The sequence below is a fragment of the Hemicordylus capensis genome, chromosome 16 (assembly GCF_027244095.1).
Source record: "Hemicordylus capensis ecotype Gifberg chromosome 16, rHemCap1.1.pri, whole genome shotgun sequence".
In the NCBI taxonomy this organism is placed as follows: domain Eukaryota; kingdom Metazoa; phylum Chordata; class Lepidosauria; order Squamata; family Cordylidae; genus Hemicordylus; species Hemicordylus capensis.
Window position 1 is genome coordinate 1,027,027 of NC_069672.1, and position 20,743 is coordinate 1,047,769.

Here is a 20,743-nt window from a genome sequence, read left to right on the forward strand (position 1 = left end):
TTTTTTTTAAGCAAGCAAACAAATGTGATTACAAGAGAAACATCAAAGGAAGCACATCACAAAATGTACTTTGTTAATTTATCTTGATGTGGGATTTAGTTTTTAATTAGTTTTAATAATGCTCAAGTTCTTTTATTAGCATATTTTCCAGCAACCACCAACCAGAAAAAAGGAAGCAGCCGCAGCTATTTCATGGCCGTGGTCCACCTGCATTTGGGTGGAAAGCCCATTGTGGCTGGGGCTTAGTTTTTATTGTCCTGAAGACATTGACGGAAGTACAAAGCACAGAATCCTTTGAGGTGGGCAAGCAACCTCAGCCAAGAGCGCATGGGCTCCCTACAGGAGCCTGCCACACCATTCCTCCTTGGCATGACGCTGTTCCCAGGGATTGTTGCAAGCTGTCACTTCCCAGACAGCTTGATTGCCCTACTCGGCAATAAGTGGATGCTATCCAAAACAATCACCCAAGAGAGCAGATCTGGGGAAGCCATCTCCCCACAGTGGCCATTTATCACTTGGGGATGTTTGACGTTGGAGTCCCTCAACCAAGGATTCTGCTGGTTGTTACGGATCAATAAGTGAACTCCAGCCTGCCGTGTGTCTGCAGTGTCTGGCCACATACACAGCGCCTCTGTGCCTCTTCCCAAGTCTCCAGTTTCCTTTGTATTGCCCTCTAAGCATCCCTCTCGGAGGATCAGCAGAGCTCTGGCTGGATCAAACCCAAGGTCCACCTGGCCCAGCACTGGGCTTCCTCTCAACAGCAGCCAGCCAAAGGCCTCTGGGAAGCCCAAGACACAAGGGCTGAAGCAACTGCCCTCACCTGCATGCGCGCGCACACACACACACACACACACACACACACACACACACACACACACACAGCAAATGGCATTCAGAATGCCTCTGAGCAGGGAGGTTCCATAGAGTCATCATTCACTTGTCAATGTCTCTAACCGCAGGGATAGGAACCTAGGAAGCTGCCTTCTACCGAGTCAGACCCTTGGTCCCTCTAGCTCAGTATTGTCTTCACAGACTGGCAGCGGCTTCTCCCAGGCTGCAGGCAGGAATCTCTCTCAGCCCTCTCTTGGAGATGCTGCCAGGGAGGGAACTGGGAACCTTCTACATGCAAGCAGGCAGGAGCTCTTCCACTGAGCTACGGCCCCATCCCCTGAAGGGAATATCTTACAGTGCTCACACAGGTAGCCTTCCATTCAAATGGAAACCAGGGCAGACCCTGCTTAGCAAAGGGGATAATTCATGCTTACTACCACAAGGCCAGCTCTTGAGTTGATGCACAGCTCATACGCCCCAGTGGGCCGGAACCAACCACGACACAGTGTTTGAGGGCCAATTTTCAGTGCATTCTTACGTTCAAGTTAATTATTAAAAATACTACTGAAAACAATTATTACTTACTCTGGGATATTTCCCTTTCATCAAGGGATCCACAGTTTTAAGCAAGGATATCTGTGGCCAGGAAACAGGCCCTGTCTCTGCTCAGTCCATGAGACCCCTGGATGCCAGCCCCGAACACATGCCCAGCCCTCTCCTCTCCCTCAATCGCTGTTGCTTTCAGGCTGCAGTCCTAGGCATGCTTACTTGGGAGTAAGCCTCGCAGGGAGCCCTGCGGGGATCTTTCTGCATAACTCTACAGAGGACGGCATTGCAAGGCAGTTTCAGAGAGGACAGCGGCTGGCCGCCTCCAAGAAGGAGGAACTCTCCCAAGAGTGGCTCTCCGCCTTTCTGGCTTGCTGCGGGATAGTCCTAGTCCAGCCTCTAACTGCCACTGTGTCCACGGCCACCACACGGGCCTCCTCTTGCCCTGGCCATCTCCTCCCAGCCCTCCTTTCCGAGGACCTCCCTGGCTCCTCTGCTGGCTGCTTCCTAGTAGAAGCCTTGCTTTCCCCAACACACCCAGGATCGGTTCCTCTGAGCCAATGGCAGCCACAGACCCTTCTCCCAGACCCTCCTCCTCTGGGACATGCAGGGAGCTCAGCCAGTGACTGCCCAGCCTCCTCTCCTGCCACCCAATCTCCTCAGGGAAGGCAAGACAGATTGCAGGAAGCTCTTTGGGCACGGGCGCAAATCAGGAGGTTTCTTGCCGATGGAGGCACTTTTGAGACAGAGGAGTGAGCAACAGCCAGGCGTGCTCCGATTCAGCCGGAGATGTGGGCCAGGCACAGAGGCACCCCTCCCCTCCTCTGGCCCCCTCTTGCTCAGTCAGTTGGACTCACAGCATGGCCGCAGCGGGTCCAACAACTGCTCTGTGGAGCTGGGCGTGCCAGGTCCCCGAGCCCTGCACTGCCATGAGCCCAGCCCTCAGAAGAGACTCCGGGCCTGACCTTGAGTGGGGCATGATCGGCCCCACACTCAGTCACAGCCCTGGCACTGGGCCATGGTCTGAAAGAACCCAGGGCTGGAGTCTCTCCCCTAGGAAGAGCTGGACGCTCAGGACCCAAGGCCCCTGGCGAGCCAGTCCTTCCCGGATCAGTGCCCTGCACTCCCCAGGACTTGCACACCAGCAGCAGGAGAGGCAGGATCAGGTCAAGAGGAGGAGGAGGAGGAGTGCCAGGCAGCAGCCCTTTGAAGGCTCCCACGCCTCAGGCAGGGAGGCAGAGCCCAAGAGCTCAGTCTGGCGCCTGGCGCGGTTGGACTTGGCCGAGGGAGCTGTCCATGGTGCTGAGAAGCCAGCTGGCCCGGCTGTGGGGCTCTGGGACCAGGCAGGGCAGGGCTGGCGCTGCTGGGAGCCCTCCTCCTGCTTGGCACGGCACTCCCTTAACAAATCCAGACTCCGCTCTCCCAGCAGCTGTTCAGAGGGAGTGAGGACCAACAGTAAACAGGACGACAACCCTATCAAAGCAGAATTAAAGGGCGGAGGGGAGCCAGAGACTGTATCAGCTGGCCTAGGGAGAAACCAGGCGGGGGGGGGAGGCGTTGCAGCCCTTCTGTGATGCAAGCCATGAGGCCCACCCCACCCCCAGCTCCAGAGGGAGGCAGTTCCACAGTCTCAGGGGCACCGCTGGACTGTTGCTGCCACATGGTGTTAGTCGGTGTCGCTACTAGTCGGAAGGCTAGAGGCCGCCTCCAGTCTCAGAGGCTGCAGGATGCCTCTGAGGAGTGCCAGTTGCAGGGGAGTCACAGCAGCAGGAGAGAGGGCATGCACAGACCTCTGGCCTGGGGGCTCCCCAGAGGCATCTGGTGGGCCGCGGTGGGAAACAGGAGGCTGGCCTAGAGGGGCCTCCTTGGGCCTGATCCAGCAGGGCTGTGCTTACGTTTGTATGTGTTGCATGGACAGAAGGCAGCTGAAGGAGGGCCTGGCGTGATGATGTGGGGCACGCCGGGCTCTAAAATGCTCTGCGGGTCCCAGGGCAGGGCTCCACGGGACAAGACCAGCGCCTCGGATTGGCCCTGGAGCCATACCAGCGCCCAGCTCCCCAGCCCCCCACTCCGGGCATGAAGCAGAGGCGGAGGCGGCAGCATCCCCACACATGCCCCGCCCACAGGGCTTCCTCCCCAGGACCCTGCAGCCAGCTAGGATGTGGGGCATCTGGGGTGGAGGATCCCCCGCTGGGATCTGTGGGGAGGCCTCCAAAGGAGCTCAGCAGCTCCACCACAGCCAGCTCGCTTCTGGGTCACAGGGACGCCTCAGCAGCCATTAATTCCAATATATTACATACATTCCAGAGCAAATTCAAACAAGTAATGGAAGGTCCTTAAACAGCAACCGCGCGTGCGCGCGCGCGCACACACACACACACACACACACACACACGCAGGCCGTGTTTTACTCCTGGGACATTATGCTTTCAAGTATAAACACAGAGGAGCCGGATATTGTAATATTAATAGAAACCTTGCTATTTCCGTGCCTTGCCTTTAGCAGACTAAACAAATCCTCCAAGTTCTATGGGGAAAGAGCCCCCTCTGCACACACATCTCTAATCAGAGGCTTTAATGGCTCTGATGATATTTCCCCTGACTTGGCACAAGAGCACTCAACAGGCCGACACGGCCGCGGCTCAAGACGCCGCTCTCTGGCCTCCATGACATCTCACCAGCTCCTGGGTCAGGAAATGGCATTTCCAGTCTTCTTCAGCAGGTGGAGACAGCCGGGGTGGGGGGGCAGAATCCTTCACCCCGTGAGGTGACAGCAGCAACTGGGGCCCAGGCAGGAATTAGGATGGGAAGATAGGAAGCTGCCAAATACCGAGTCAGACCCTTGGTCCATCTAGCTCAGTACTGTCTACCCAGACTGGCAGCAGCTTCTCCAAGGTGGCAGGAGGGAGTCTCTCCCAGCCCTGTCTTGGAGGGGTGTGTGTGTGTGTGTGTGTGTGTGTGTGTGTGTGTGTGTGTGTGTAAAATATGTGCCACAATTTCATCCTAAACTATTTTTTAAAAGGTGTTGTAAATTGTGGACGATGCAAGTCATTGAATGGTCCTAGAGAAAGACCTGCTGTTCTGGTAGCTCCAGGTCTTCACACTCACATCAATTTGGGAGGATGAATCCAACTGAAGGAAGCCCAGGCAGGTGATCGGCTGGGGGAGTCAGTCATGTGACTTGCCTCGGGGGGGGGGCAAGGCAGTGGGTCCTCAGACAACTGTCTCCCCTTGCCCTATTACCCTTACGCCCCTGGTGCGTTGCTTCTGGAAGTTGGGAGCTTCCCTCTAGGGACTTTGGCAACAGCTGCAGAGAGACATCTCCTCCATGAATGTGTCTCCTTGCCCTCCAGAGCCAGCACCTGGCCCTTTTTGGCCATCAGGGCAAATGGGCTCCGTAGGGGCTGGGCCACCCCACAAGGCACAGGGCCCTCCTCCCCCCCCCCACTTGTAGCAGGCAGTGAGTCTTTGTACCCCAGATTCCCTGGCATGGAGAGAGCAAGGGGGCCCAAAGAGGCCCGGGGCCGGTCTTCCAAGCCTCATGCATCCTGGTCCTCCCAGAGGAACGAGAGGCTGGGAAGGAACCAGGGGCTGACAGAGGGGGAAGCACCAGGTAAAAGGTCTATCAGATGCACCTCCAGTAGGCTGTCTTCCAAGCTGCAAGGGAGAGGAGCAGGCTCCATGCGCCGCAGGCAGACACTCCCAGCTCCCACCCCTGCTCTCTCTCTCTCTCTCTCCAGGTTGAGGAGCCTGGGAAAGACCCCGCTTTGCCCCCGGACTCACGGCTTGGCTCAAGAGACGGCCGCCCTTCCCAAGGTGGCAGCAGGCAAGCGCACCAGGCGCCCACCAGCTCCTCCGAGCCTGAGTGGAGCTCGCCCACCCCGCTGCCATCGGAGGGGAAGTTGAGCGGGGCGCTGTTCCACGCGCTGTCACCAACCTTCTTATGAAACATGACGGGCTATAAACTTATATATGGGTGATAAACTTATATTAAAATACAGCCCATTTAAAGTAAATGGACCGTGCGGCTGGTCTGCCTGCTGGGAGGGGCAACGCGGGGATTCTTATGGAGCCTTAAAAAAACAACCCCCCCTGGCAAGACGGGTCTCCTCAGCCTCCATCTCAGCTGCAAACTGCAAAGCACTGAGAGAACTAATCTGTACCATTTGTTACGGTCAATAACAGTCCTTGAGCCTTGCTAATTTCTCAACAAGATATGATGCCAGATCAGGCAGCGGACCATTCAAGAGTTTCCTTGGTGTTGCTTGTGCACAGCTGGACAGAGAAGAGAAGGAAACCGAGTCTGAGCGCGGAGTGGGAGTTTCTGCTTCTCCAACCCACCCCAGCATCTCCGTGCAGCTCTCCTCCCGCAAGGGCCAGACTTGGGCAAAGGTTCAGATTTCGAGAGTGAAGCAGAGAGCTCTTCCAAAATTTCGGCTGCTTCGACATTTGGCTCAAGAAAGGAGGCTTCGGAGGCACAACCATGATCTGAACTTTTGCTTCGCCGTCTTGAAATTTGTCCAGGTATGTCAAACAAATGCTTGAGAGACAGAAAGAGAGGCTCTACTCCCCTGGGAAGGCATTCCTGGAATTCTACTGGGCCAATTCTCAGTCATCTCAAATTAGGAAAACAGGAACATAGGAAGCTGTCACACCATTGGTCTATCTAGCGCAGTCTTGTCTACCCAGACTGGCAGCGGCTTCTCCAAGGTTGCAGCAGGAATCTGTCTCAGCCTTTTCTTGGAGATGCTGCCAGGGAGGGAACTTGGAGCCTTCTTCATGCAAGTGCTCTTTCCAGAGCGACCCCATCCCCTCAGGGGGGATGGACATCTTAACAGTGCTCACACATGTCTCCCATTCAAACACAAACCAGGCTGGACCCTGCTTAGCTGAGGGGACAAGTCATGCTTGCTCCCGCAAGACCAGTTCTCCTCCCATTAAATGCTGGAAAACGACAAATTTCAGTATGCTGGGGCTCATGAAATACCCAAATACTATGTGGAGGTGTACTTGGAAAACTAAACAGAAGTGCCTTTCTGATTCTCTACTATGCATTGTAGCATCACCATTACATAAGTTTTAAAAATCAATGGAGAATTTGACTTTTCCCAGATACTCTGGAAATAATTAAAGGCTATGCAGAGTAAACTGTGTCACTGCTTGGAATATATTCTAGTCTTTCAGAAAGACAGTTAAAATGAGAGAAAGAGCAAGAAACTCCTGCTGGGCCTTAATATTAAGGGTTTCACACTGATTCAAAGACAAACTCACCATTAATAGCCATATAATTAAGACATCACATTTAACTCACTTCTCACAAGAAGCAAAGTAAGAGCAAATGAATACAATCCTAGCTCTTAAGCGTCAGCTCAGTATTCACAAGCCCTGATTCTCTGTACATAGTGCCAGTCTGAATATGTGTACAGTGACTTATATTATATATTATTATTTTTTTACCTGTAGGCCCTTTGGAGGGCTTCCTAAAGGCTGGGGGGTTTGCAAAGGTTCCTCCTCCCCCCACTGGCCTCTAGGGCCTCGCAGGGACCATTTGAGCATGTGCAGTGGACATTTTTAAAAACATTTTTTTTAAAAAATGGCCACTGAAAACAAAATGGCCACCACGCATGCTCAAATGGCCTCTGCAAGGCCTGGCATGACCTAGGACCTCACAGAGGCCATTTGAGCATGCACGGTGGCCATTTTGTTTTTGGCAGCCATTTTTTAAAAAAAACATTACAAAATGGCGCCCCCCTTCAAGTGGCACCCTGGGCATGTGCCCTGCCTGCCCTACCCCTAGATACGCCCCTGATTGCACACTTACCTGAGAGTAAGCCCCCTGAAGATCGTAGGATGTACCTCTGACCGTATGTATAGGATCAAGCTCTAAAGTACCCACTAAAGTTTGAGAAGAACTTTTCCTAGTCAGAATTCATATGAAATTTCAACTTTCTGAATGGCAAACTTGAATGTTTCCCATATTTCAAAATTTTGCAAATATTCATTTCTGTTCCAACTTAATTTATACTATGTAGTCAAAACAAGCGTCAGGTGATACATACCACCCCTAAAATATGCAGTTCAAGCTCTGAAGTAAAACCACCTTTTATTCAAATGTTGCATTCATCTGTACTTGATATTCTGAGGCAAAGACACCGTTGAAGATAAATAACATTTCCAGCTACAGAAAGCCACCAAAACCACTGCACAGGCCCTGAAGTTGGTGCCGCTCTGCTACAAAGAATGGGTTTACAGACCAGTGCGAGAGCTTCTCCATGGTTCTTAACCCTACCAACAATGTCAATGTCAAGCAAACACCTGCAGATTCCTCCCCCTTCCAAGCTCTAAGTGTCCCGAAGAGGCTGTGGGAGTGAAAAGGTTGTGGTGACACTGGGGAGACCATCGAACTGCACAAAACGTCAAAAGCGCATGTCCCATTTTGACTTTTGCGTGGAATAGAGAGAGAATTCCACTCCAGTGGGCACTTAACCCAACAGGTAAAGGATCCACGGGGGTTGGGGGTGGGAAACGTCTCCGATTCACTTCCACTGGCTTTTCCTTCTCTTTTGTTTTCCTTTCTGGTCCAAAGAGTTTGTGACAATTGGGAACGCCACAGAGATGTGCAGGCTACACCCCTCCGCTCAGCCAAGCCTTTTCAACCCATCGCTCTCAACAGATATAATTAAACATTCAGCCACCGGGTTCAAAATCCCCCCCCCCACCTGTCACGGCTGCAGATGGTCTGGTTTTAATCAATCTGATTCTGTTCAATAAAATACTCATTAAGTCAATTAATGAGACTTTGGTGTCATGAGCTGCTATCAGCCATGACTCCCTGGGCTGTTCCTGCTCCCCTCCACCCCACTGAGCCCCCGGCCTTCACTTGGTGACCAATGAATTGATTCAGCAAGTCGAGCAGAAATCAAGAGAAATGCAGATCAATGGATGCCCCTTACCTGGTCTTAGGTGAGGTCGTTAGCCATTCTTCGTGTTTTTCAAATGTTATTAGATATGCAGCAATTTCCTGAAAGAGCAGAAAAAAATGGCTTTTAGAAATGCGGTGCTTCCACCCAACTAAACTTGGATAAACACCACTTTTGCTTGACAAGTGCCACATCAGAGCTTATGGGCCTCATGGGCCTGGCATGTTCAGGGTTGCCCCGAGAGCAGGCTGCAACCCTCTGGGCCCCCGAAAAGGGGTCCCCTCCAGGCCCCCAAGCACGGCGATGCTGCCAGCTGAGAGAAGAGACCCCAAACAGACCCAGGAGTGCAGGCCAGGGGCTCCCCCTAAGACCACTATCGACAGGCCACCTTTCGACAGAAGTTCTCAAAGTGGATTACACAGAAAACGTAAATAAATAAAGATGGCTCCCTGTCACCAGAGGGCTCACAACCTAAAAAGGAAATGTAAGGTAGACCCCAGCCACAGGAGGGATGCTACACAGAAGAGAAGCACCACTTTCAATATAAAGATACTGAACATAAAAGAATCATGACTTTCTACCCTATCATGGGATTCCTCAAGAGGAAGGGGAACCAGCAGCAGAAGGACTCCTCATGAGCAAGGTTTTCTTGGCTCAAGCAGGGAAGGGGGTGGCCCTGATGGCCTCTCTCTGCAATTGCCTCTGCTCAGTCTGGCGGGGGGGGGGGTCTCGGCCTCCAGAGCCGGCTGCCACCCCTGGAACACAGTGAGCTGCCATGTACTGAGTCAGACCCTTGCTCTATCTAGCTCATTATTGTCTTCCCAGGCTGGCAGCAACTTCTCCAAGGTGGCAGGAGGGAGTCTCTCCCAGCCCTCTCTTGGAGATGCTGCCAGGGAGGGAACCTGGGACCTAGATGCTCTTCTCAGAGCGGCTCCATCCCCTCAGGGGAAGATCTTACACTGGCTCACACATCAAGTCCTCTCCCATTCAAATGCAACCAGGGCGGACCCTGCTTAGCTAAGGGGACAAGCCATGCTTCCTCCCCCCAGACCAGCTCTCCTCTCCCTAGCGAGTGCCTTCTCTCCCTGCTGGCCAGTCCTGCTTTGTGGATGCCACTGCCCTCTCCATGACTGAACAGACCCATTGCCCCTGTTTGCAAACCTCCCGTGAGGGAGAGCCCTCCACTGCATGAGGCAGGCTGTTCCACTGTCCAACAGCTCAGCCAGCCAGGAAATCCACTTCTAGCCTGGACCTGCTTCCTCCTTATTTCTGGTCCTAATCCTGCCCTCGGGAGCAAGCCTGCTCCTCCTCCTCCTCCTCCTCCTGCTCTCCGACAGCCCTTCAGATCCTGGACAATGGCTCTCCGGTGGAGTGTGCACAGCTCCTCCAATGTTCCTCGTAGGCGCAGTTGGCTGCCCCGAGGGCTGGGCCTCCGTCTAGTCCAGGTAGCAGCCCCGGCGGACGGAGGTGGCTGCCGTGCCTCTGGCCGTCCCTCACTCAGCCTGTCACAATTTGGAAGGCCCCATGTGCCTGCAGTCTTGACGCTGCCGAGTCAGCGACACAGTCTCTTGATCTGGCCCCTGGCCCTTCAGGGGCTGCTAACTGGATGGCCAGCCCAGTTTGGACAGACGGACAGGAAACCCGGCTGCCAAGCCACTGGCCACCAGCAGGGCCCACAGCCAGCCTCCCCCCCCCCGTCCCCAGCAGCACTCGGATGCTTTATCCCCGACACAAGACCATTTCTATTTCCCCACTTCTATATTGCACAGCCTGAGGGGTGAAAACCTCGATGTAGGGAGGGCAGGAGGGCTGATGTCTGTGCAGCCATAAGGCAACCGCCCGCCTTGGGGAGACTGTGCAGGAGCTTGGCTCGAACCCGGGTGCAAAAGAGCCAGGGGGCCAGGGCCGTCTTCCCTCCCTGCAGCAACAGAGTTCATAGTTTAGAGGCAGTCCCTCCTACGAGCCAAGATGCCCACATCATGTCCATGCAGGAGGCACCCTCAGGGCAGCCGAGGCTGCTGGAGCCCAAGAGAGCCTCTGTGGGCCGTTGAGTCACTCTGCAGATTCCGTTGCCTTTTGTGCCAGGCCTCATGGCTGCCCTCGAGATGCCTGGATTCCCAGGACCGTCTGCATGCCCAGCAGAGGCGCCCCCACCTCTGATCAAGTCAGCCCAGTCCACGTGAAGCCCCCTGGCCCTGGGCCAGGACTCGGATCCATCGGGCCCCGGATGTCCAACCCTGACTGGCAGCAGCCTTCCAGGGTCCACAACGGGGGTCTTTTCCAAATGTGCGATTCAACTTGGTTTTTTAACCAGACCTGTCTTGGGTTATCTATTGTGTAAACTGGTGGGCAAGGACTTATTATCACTGTTAATTGTATGGATGAACAAGGCCCTGTTTCTTAGGTGCTTAAGAAGTAATATATCTTGTAGTATTATTATTGAACTCTGCAAATTGAGTGTGTGTACGTGTGTGTGTCTGTGTGTGTGTTCAACCTTTGTGGCTGCTCTTCTTCTGTTTCGGGACCCAAACAGACCTCATTCCATCTCCCTCAAGGTGACCCAAAGGCCTGGAAAGATAGAAGGGGGTGCTGGAAACCTGCCTCTGCCTCTGTGGCTTCCCCTCAGCATAATCAAGGCTGTCCCTCGACATTTAGAAGAGGCAAGCAGTTTGGCAGAGAGGAAGGGGAGCTCAGCCTGGAAGAGATCGCAGCAGAACGAACCTCCTCTGCAGATTTCAGTGGCCAAAGGCATGGGGATGTGCAAAGATGCTGGGGCGCGTTGGCAAGCCTTCGGCATTCAGAATCGATGCTTTGCTTCTGAAGGTTCTGCTGCTGCAGCTGTAGGCGCTGGAGGAGAGCAGCCGACCGATGATGCAGCAGAATTGAACCAGCCTGCTCTCACAATTCATTCAGCGTTCCATTTCAATGCCAACTTCTGGTGCTCACATTCAAAGGCTAAATTATGAGATCACGGACTGAGATGTCTAAATCCTAGTTGTAGAATGTCGCCGCATTTTGCAAAACTTTGCTGCGGCTCCCTAGTAATCCCCAAAGTTGGCGGGGGCACCTCAATCAGCAAGGGCAGGACTAGCCCCCGCCGCAGGTTGCAGAAGGACCCCCCCCTTTTGCCACGCCCTCAACCTGCTCCGGCTACCCTGACTGGGTGCTTCAGGACCTGCGGCTCGTCTCTCAGAGAAGCCACTTGGGAGCATCAATCCTGCCTGCTTCTATGCACTGCCTTGCGGAGTCCCTGGAATTGAGAGCATCCAGCACTGGACACACTTCCACCCTTTAAGAGGAATGGGGAGGCCCTCCTTTGGCAGAGAGGCTTCTCTGGATCTAGACCTTCAGGAAAAGGGCAGGAAAGCTTGCCTGGGTGCTGGGTTGCTTTATAATATCCCCCCCCCCCCGAAAAAAAATCACAAATTGCTGGCAAAAACAGGAAAGTAGCCGCCACCTAGTGGCACAGTGGGGAAGCAACCTGCCTAGAAAGCAAGAGGCCGTTGGTTCAAATCCCCGCTGCTGGGATGTTCCCCAGACTACGGGAAACCCCTCGATCGGGCAGCAGCGATCTAGGAAGGTGCTGAAAGGCATCCTCTCATACTGCGCAGGAGGAGGCAATGGCAAACCCCTCCTGCATTCTACCCAAGACAACCTCAGGGCTCTGCGGTCGCCAGGAGTCGACACCAACTCGACGGCACAACTTTACTTTAGCCTTCCGGTGGGACAACTGGGGGGGGTGGGACCTGGCTCTGGGCACAGCTTGGATTGAGCAGACATTAAAGTAATGCTATGTTAGATCATGCCTGGAGCTTTAGTTTAGGGGTAAAAAGGCTACTTAAAGGGGGACAATACAGAGGTTTTAAAAAACGAGGCATGACATTAATCGGCAGTAGAGTCACGAGAGAAAAGCACTTCCACGTGCAAAAGTAATCTGTGGAACTCACGACCACAAGATGTGGGGATCACCACTAGCTCAGGCAGCTTTAAAGGGGGATTAGACAAATTCATGGAGGAGAGGGCCATAAGGGCTAATAGCCAGTGATGGACACCTGTGGGCCCTCTGTGCTCAAAGGCAATATGCTGCGGCATATCATTTGCCAGGGAGGTGGGGGGGCACAGGGAGGGCTACTGCCTTCAAGCCCTGTTCAGGGGTGTTCTGGAGGCATCTGTCAACCCCGGCTGGAAGGAGAGTGCTGGATCAAAGTGGCCCTTTGTCTGACCCAACAGGGCTCTCTCGACATGCTTATGAGTGGGTCCAAGATGGGAGATGCAAACCAGGCTGAAGCCCGCTCAGAGGCTTGGTGAGGGCAGCCGGCTAGGCAGAGGGGCACTGCTTTGACTGATCACACGCCTGCAGCCTAGAACAGTCACGAGCTTTGCTGAAGGCTGCTGGGTGGAGGGGAAGGAGCAAGCGGAGGAGGCAGGAGCCGTCAGAAAGTGGCCCCAGACTAAGCTGGCTTCTCAGGGGCCTCAGCCACGCTCAGCCCAATGCGGATCCTGGGGGCAGCTTGACTGAGTGGGACGGAGGGGAGCAACACAGGCCTCCCCCCTGCTGGTTCAAGCACAGGCAGCCGGGGACTCTCCAGTCAGAGGCAGGAAAAAGACTTGCGTCGGTTTGATTTTAAGAGTGAGGTTTTTATAGAAAAAGCTTTTTCTGTACGGTACCGGATCTAAACAGTGCATGTGGTTTGTGGGGGGGGGCTCCACTTCTCCAACCAGCTGGCCCAGGCATCTGGTAGAGCCACGAAATGCAATTATGTTATTCCCCAATGAGACACAAAAATATCTTGTTTCCAATCGTCTTCGTTTTAAGGCGCACACTTCACATCCTCTGGGCATTTCCGTGGTGCCAGATCTCTGCGTTGTGCACTTTATTAGAATTGCGTGGATGTCATATTAATGACTTTGGAGCAACGCATTTACCCAGCAAAGAGGTTCTCCCAGAATCCATTTTGCAAACATGAACCCTCCTCCTTGAAAAACAGAAAGACAGGCACACGGGCAGGTCCCAAAGGGCCCGGGGACAGTAGCCCAGGCGGCCCCAGTCAAGAGGCATTCAGCGGAACGGCAGGCCCCGGAGCGGGCTTCTCTTAACCCCTGCGACTGACTACCCAATGTCAGCCTCTTCACTCCGAGCATTCATTCCCCGCCTTCCATTCCGACAAAGGCGAAGAACGGATGAGCAGAAAGTGGCGTAAAATCCACCCGGGGGGGGTCATGACTCCACCCCAAACATCTGGCGCAGCAAACACATCACAGCCAAGCACTGGACACCCACCAGTGAGGGGGCCAGGCAGGCCTCCCAGGGAAAGAATTCCGCACTCTGGGTGCTGCAACAGAAAAGGCCCTGCTATGCTTCTCCACCCATTGGATCTCCTGAAGCAGCAGGGGGTGGTGATGCCGGGCCTCTCCGGGGGACCCAAGCAGGTGCGCGGATGCACAAGGGGAAAGGCCATCCTTCAGAGGATGGAGTCAGCGTGGTGTAGTGGTTAGAGTGCTGGACTAGGACTGGGGAGACCCGAGTTCAAATCCCCACTCAGCCAAATACTTGCTGGGTGACTCTGGGCCAGTCACCTACGTTGCAGGGTTGTTGTGAGGAGAAATTGAAGTATGTAGTACACCGCTCTGGGCTCCTTGGAGGAAGAGCGGGATATAAATGTTAATAATAATAATAATAATAATACACCAGAATACAAAGATCTACAAATTGAAATTGAAAGGCTGTGGCAGAAAAAGACCAAATCATCCCAGTGGTCATTGGCGCCCTGGGTGCAGTTCCAAAAGGCCTTGAAGAGCACCTCAACACCATCGGGGCCACAGAAATCACCATCAGCCAATTACAAAAAGAAACTTTACTGGGAACAGCCTATATTCTGCAACGATATCTATAACAACAGCAACAACACTGACAATAAAATTCAGCCATCCCAGGTCCTTGGGAAGGACTCGATGTCTGGATAAAACAAACCAGTCCATAACACCTGTCTGACTGTGTAAACAATAAATACACCAGATATCACTGTAGTCGAGAAGAAAGAAAAACAAGTCAAAATAATCGACATAGCAATACCAGGGGACAGCAGAATAGAAGAAAAAGAAATAGAAAAAATCACCAAATACAAAGATCTACAAATTGAAATTGAAAGGCTGTGGCAGAAGAAGACCAAAATAATCCCAGTGGTCATTGGCGCCCTGGGTGCAGTTCCAAAAGACTTTGAAGAGCACCTCAACACCAGAGGGGCGACAGAAATCACCATCAGCCAATTACAAAAAGCAGCTTTACTGGGAACAGCCTAAATTCTATGATGATATCTATAATAATAACAGCAACAATATTGACAATAAGTCATCCCAGCTCCTTGGGAAGGACTTGATGTCTGGATAAAACAAACCAGTCAATAACACCTGTATGACTGTGTAAACAAGAAATTATTATTATTATTATTATTATTATTATTATTATTAATAAATGCCCGAGTCCCAAACAATGTTGGGCTCCAAAGGTGACCAGCAGCACCTTGGATTGTGTCCACGTGGCACAAAATGGGGACACCATGCGATCCTAAACAGAGGCTCCAGCAAGGTGCGCAGGCACTGGTTCCTGTGCCAGTCTAAGCTTCCAAATACTCTTCAAGGGCAGTCCGCGCAGAGGTGGCCAGGGCCTCTGTAAGACTTGCCCCAATGCCCAAGGAACACTTCCCTCACTCCCGACCCAGGGTGTAAGAAGAGTCCAGCCGGATCACTCCCAGGTCTGACCCAGCAGCCTGTTTCCAGCGGTGACCAGACTGATGTCTCACAGAGATACATTGCCTTTGAAGATGGAGGCTCCATTTAGGCCAACTCCACCGAGAGTCCAGAGCTACGTTCAATGGAGGGGGAGGAAATCTCTGCCCACCCGCTAGAGCCCACCAAGGACCACGCCAGCCCCATCTGCTCCGGGTTTGGCAAGACCAAGAATCCAGCTGTGACGGAAAGCAAAAGGCACAATGCAGAGGGCCAGCTGGAGCGCTTCAGGAGGGGGCGCTTGAGAGGGCGAGGGGGGTGCCTCTCTCCGCTCTCTGCCCAGACACACTTCATTGTCTGCCTGCCGGGGGGCCGGCTGACCCACACCCTCCTCACCACACTGCCCCCAGTCAGGGGTGCTAACACCGGGGTCCCCAGATGTTGTGGGATCACAACTCCCATCATCCCTAGCCACAATGGCCTTCAGCCAAGTGGGAGGCCCAACACAAGCCTGCATCCTTCTCCAAGCAAGGTGGGAGTGAGCCCTGGGGAAGGACTCAAGGGGGGGGCACCTTCTTCTTCCTCACCTCCGGAGAGGCAGAGAGCAGAGAGCAAGCGGGGGCCCCCCAGCCAGCAGGCTCCCCCTTTCTTTGGGGCCCAGGGCCATCTGGGTCTGCTCCCCTTCCCACGGCAGCCTGGCCTGTTCCCTCCCACTCCCCCATCGCACCACAGCAAGGCAGAGAGTGCTGGCCGTGAGTTTGGATTCCGGCCCTTTTTTAACAACCAACAACCCCCCCCCCACACACACACACACAGCACACTTGCCAGTGGCAAGTTTAAAGAGGCCAGTGCTTTCCAGCCGGCTACCTGGGGGCTTCTCCTCCTGCAGGCAGGCAGGTTCCTTCCAGGGCTGCTGCTGCTGCTGCTGCTCCTTCTCCTGGCTGCAGCCTTTGCTGGGGTTGGGGCCGCCCAGCCAGAGGCCAGACCCCCGACTGCTGCCCTCTTCCTTCTCTCCGAGGGCGTGACTTGCTGCACCTGCCCCAGGGAGCAGAGCTCTTGCTGGAGGCCCTGGCAGCATATCTGGGACTCTGGGAGACCGGGGAGGGTGGAGAGGGGAGGGGGCTGGAGTCTGTCAGCTCCCCGGACGCACAGCAGCCGCCTCTCCCTGCCTGTGCGGCGTCCCTGTCTCGGCCGAGGAGGCTTGCTTTGGCAGCCCCAGAGCTGCTGAAGGGCCGGCTTGGGGCTGCCTGATTGCTGCCCTCTCCCACCTGTGCCTCCTGCCTGAGTGCCTGACTCGCTGCACCTGGCCCCAATCCCAGAGAGATCTCTCCTGAGAGGAGACGTTTCTGGAGGCCTTGGCAGCATATCTGGGAGGCAGGCAGGCAGGCTGGAGGGGTAGCCAGCTGCCCAAGGGGGCCAGCCTTTGGTGTGGGGCTGGGGGAGTTATACGGTGGGGTTGGAGGTCTGGGTTGAATGCTGTCAGTCTTCCCTTTTATTGGGTTGTGCCAGGCCTTCTGTTGCCATGTCCTACTTCACAGGGTTGTTGTGAGGAGAAACGGAAGTATGGAGTACACCGCTCTGGGCTCCTTGGAGGAAGAGCGGGGTAGAAAGTGTAAATAAATAAATAATAATAATAATAATAATGTGTTTGGGTTCTCTTGGGCAGAATGATGCCGGGTGTGTGTCCAGTGGCTCTGGGGCAGCTATTACCGTGGTGGGGGCAGAAGAATTGGCGCTGGCAGAGCAGCTGGCCATTACAGGGGAAGGGAAACCAGTAATTGAGTAACTGTTTCCACATCTGGCTGCCCTGTCAGCTCTCTGGCCTCGGGGAACAGGTCCAACTTCCCCCAGAACCCAGCCTTGCTCCTTTGCAATGCCAGGTCGGTTCAGAATAAGACCGGGATGTGGGCGGGGGGTGGGGGGCATGGAGTGGCTGTGGGCCATAAGGATACCTTTCCCCTCACCAGAGCCCCATCTGCATGCAAGCAGGCACTTCCCAGGACGGCCCCCTGATCCCCTCAGGGGAACATCTTCCAGGGCTCACGCATGTAGTCTCCATCCAAATGCAGACCAGGCTGGAGCCTGCTTAGCAAAGAGGACGATTCATGCTTGCTACCACAAGACCAGCATATGGGTGGGAGGGAGGGAGGGAGGGAGGGAAGGGGGGCTCCCTCCTGTGCCCCCCACCCCATCCACAGGGTTGTCTACCCAGGACTCTTGTCCACCAGCGGCTGGGGGCCCGTCGCCCGCCTCCACCACTTTCCCTCCTGAGCCCCGAAAGGGCCTTGCAGAGATATGCGGCCCCCGCCCCGCCGCCCCCCGCTTGCCAAAGGGCGCCGTTCCATAACACAGAACCGTGTGAAAGGCCTTCGGGCGGCGCTGGGGCCTCTGCAGGCGGTCCTGGAGCTGCAGCCCATCACGGCAATCCTACCCAGAGCGGCTCCGGCTGCAAGGTGCCCATAGAGACATCTCAGGCCAAACTCCTACAAAGAGATCAGGTGCTGGGCGAGGTGACGATAAAGGGAGAGCAATGTGATGAGAGAGGGATTTCTGTCCTTTGGGCCACATCAGAGATGAAGGGGGGGCAGAATGGCTCGCCCACCCGCCAGCAGCTGCCCCACCCAAAGCCCTGCTTCAGGGGGGGCTTTGATTAACTCTTTGGACTGCTGATGGCTGGGCTTGGAGGCCATGAACTCTGCTACACTTTCCCCTCCTGCCGTATTGGTTTGATGCGTGGGACTTTTACGATTCAGAGCCACAGATGGGAGAGGAAGGACTCCAACAAGCAAGCCCAATAATCCCAGATATCAATTCCCTTGGGATTTTAGTGGCTGTCAGCAGGTTTTTTAAAGTCATGATTTTAAAACAAACTAGCTGGCCTGGGTGCAGAGCATCTGCCCCTCTAGTTCCCCCAGCAGCCCCCATTTTCTCCCTGCCCCGCTGCTGCTGCTTCCTCCCCCCCCCAATTCCCCTGTTCCCTTTTTTGTCCCCACCTTGTGTACAGATCTCTGAGCGAGCACAGGCTGCTGCAGGCTTCAGGACCCTCTGCTAGTCCCTGCCTTTCTCCTCCCCACTTGACATTGGCAATGCACACAGGTGTTTAGTGGTTTGTTTTTTAATGGCCAAAGAGAGAGACGCTGGTGGTGTGTGTGTGTGTGTGTGGCTGCTTCAAGGGCACTTGTGGCCTGGTGTGCATGAGAAGCTGCCTCCTACTGAGTCCGGTGCGTGGTCCATCTAGCTCGCAACTGTCTGCACTGACTGGTAGAGGTTCTCCGGGGTTTCAGGCAGAGTCTCTGCTGGCCCCACCTGGAGATGTTTCCAGGGAATGGAGCTGGGACCTCCTGCTGCATGAAAGAGCAGATGCTCTGCCTCTGACCTTGGGCCCAATCCCCCAAGGGGGCAGATCTGACAGCGCTGCTCACATGTAGCCACCCATCCAAATGCAGACCAATACAGACCCTGCTTAGCAAAGGGGACAGTTCATGCGCGCCAGCAGCGATATGGGAAGACGCTGAAAGGCGGCATCATCTCACACACTGTGTAGGAGGAGGCCATGGCCAACCCCTCCTGTATTCTACCCAAGACAACCACAGGGCTCTGTGGGCACCAGGAGTCGACACCAACTCGAGGGCACATTTTACCTTTTACCACAAGACCAGCTCTGCATCTTGATGCAATTAGCCATAGAGTCAGGATGGGGAGGGGGGGGCAGATTTTGCAGCCTTTCGTTCAGGTCCATGAGTAACACGGACAGAATGAAGATGCAACTCAACTGTGGAACTCACGGCTGATGAAACCCAGGGAGTAATCAACACAGAGGTTCTCAGCCTTGGGTCCCCTCCCCTTTGGCCACCGTGGCTGGGAGTTGTGGTCCAAGGACGTCTAGGACGACACCCCTGCCCTCACCCCTTAATCCCTACTGTGTGGGAGTGGACAGGTCCGAAGCCCTTGCCTGACTTGGAAAGCCAGCAGCAAGGCAGGGTGGGAGAGTGGGCTTCTTGTGGCCTCTGCCTTGGGCCACCTCGAGGGCCACCTGACTCTCAGCCAAATGACAGGTCCTACATTCGAGCAATATGCAAACTGAAGAAGACAAACTGAGGCTCAGTGCTCGGCCTCGGTGCTCTCCAAGAGGCATTTAAGAGGCATTCAAAGACAGTCTTCATCAGGTCAGGAGGCACCAGAGGATTAATGCTCACAACAGGAAGTGCCATCCCTCAAAGATCTGGACGGGGACTGGGGCTTTTTAACTTCTCCATCAATGAACTGGAATTGGGGATAAGCAGCAAGGTGGCCAAGATGCAAAGATCTCCCCAAAGTTCTCTCCAAACTGGGTGAGTGGGCCACAAAACAGCAAATTTGGGCTCAGTGCAAATAAGTGTCACGTGATGCAAACTGGGGTGAAGAAATTCCAACCTCCCATAGACGCAGACGGGGGTTGAGCCGTCGTGACTAACTCAGAAAGAGATGCTGGGGTTCTAGTGGATGGCTCAATGGACACGTCAGCCTAGTGCGTGGCAACTGTGAAAACGGCAATTTCCTTGCTATGGCTCATTAGGAAAGGGACCGAAAAGAAAACTGCTAATATCATAATTCCCTGATACAAAACGGTGGTGCGGCCACATTTGGAATCCTGTGTACCGTTCTGGTCGCCAAAAAGATGTTGTGGAGCTGGAAAAGGTGCAGAAGCAGCCAACCAAGATGATCAGGGGGCTGGAGCACCTTCCTTAGGAAGCATTTGGGACCACTGAGTGGGGTGAGTAAGGGGTGACATGACTGAGGCTTATAAAACCAGGCCTGGTATGGAGAACATGGATAGGCTGACGTTTTTCTCCCTCTCTCACAACACTAGAGCCAGGGGTCATCCCATGAACCCGAAGGCTGGGGATTTTAGGACCGGCACAAGGAAGTACTTTTCCACCTAGTGTATCATTAATCTCTGGAATTCTCTGCCACAGGATGTGGTGGTGGCCACTAGCTGGGATGGCTTTAAAAGGGGCCATGCTCGTAACACATCAGTCTCAGCCTGGAAGTCACCACCACCAGGATGCGATCCTGGAGGCTCCATTCGCAGCTCTGTTCTCTTCCCTCCACAACAACCTGCCCTCTGCGGAGTTCAAAGCCAAGGAGGGGCTGTTTGTGCGTTGGGTTAAAGACAGATGAGGAGAACCAGCTCTGCCTGCAAAAGGCGAGACACAGACCTCAGCCACCCTGACCCAGAGCTGGGACTTCCAGACACCCGCGGGAGGAGGCTGGACCCTGAGCAGTAACCACACGAGCAACACACCCTCCTCCTGATCTTTTAACAAGGCACCTCCCCAAGGATGAAACAGGGGCCGAGACTGACCAGAGAGCTGTAACTGCGAACAGGAATTGTCCCTGGAGAATGAGACTGAAATATCAATGTCCTGCAGTGGTCCCTCTAATTTTTTCCATTGATGTTCTGGGCGGCAGGATCAAGGCAGTGTGTGTGCATGTGTAGTCAAAGTGGGGCCTTCCTGATTCAACTGGAGCGGAATCTAAAATGAACTGGGTAGACATCAGATAATGTGTGAGCACATGCACAGGCCTTGGAACATAGGAACATAGGAAGCTGCCATATACTGAGTCAGACCATAGGTCCATCTAGCTCAGTATTGTCTACACAGACTGGCAGCAGCCTCTCCAAGGTTGCAGGCAGGACAATCTCTCCTAGCCCTATCTTGGAGATGCTGCCAGGGAGG

At 54.2% G+C, this 20,743-nt stretch overlaps 1 protein-coding gene across 10 annotated transcripts in view; it reads right to left on the bottom strand.

Moving 5' to 3' along the window:
• Positions 1-20,743, bottom strand: part of CAMTA1 (calmodulin binding transcription activator 1) — a 687,465-nt gene that overhangs the window by 466,158 nt on the left and 200,564 nt on the right. For all 10 annotated transcript variants that reach the window (XM_053280669.1, XM_053280668.1, XM_053280666.1 and 7 more), the window contains exon 3: positions 8,331-8,398. In XM_053280669.1, the coding sequence (XP_053136644.1) occupies positions 8,331-8,398 (68 nt within the window). The remainder of the gene's footprint in view (positions 1-8,330; positions 8,399-20,743) is intronic.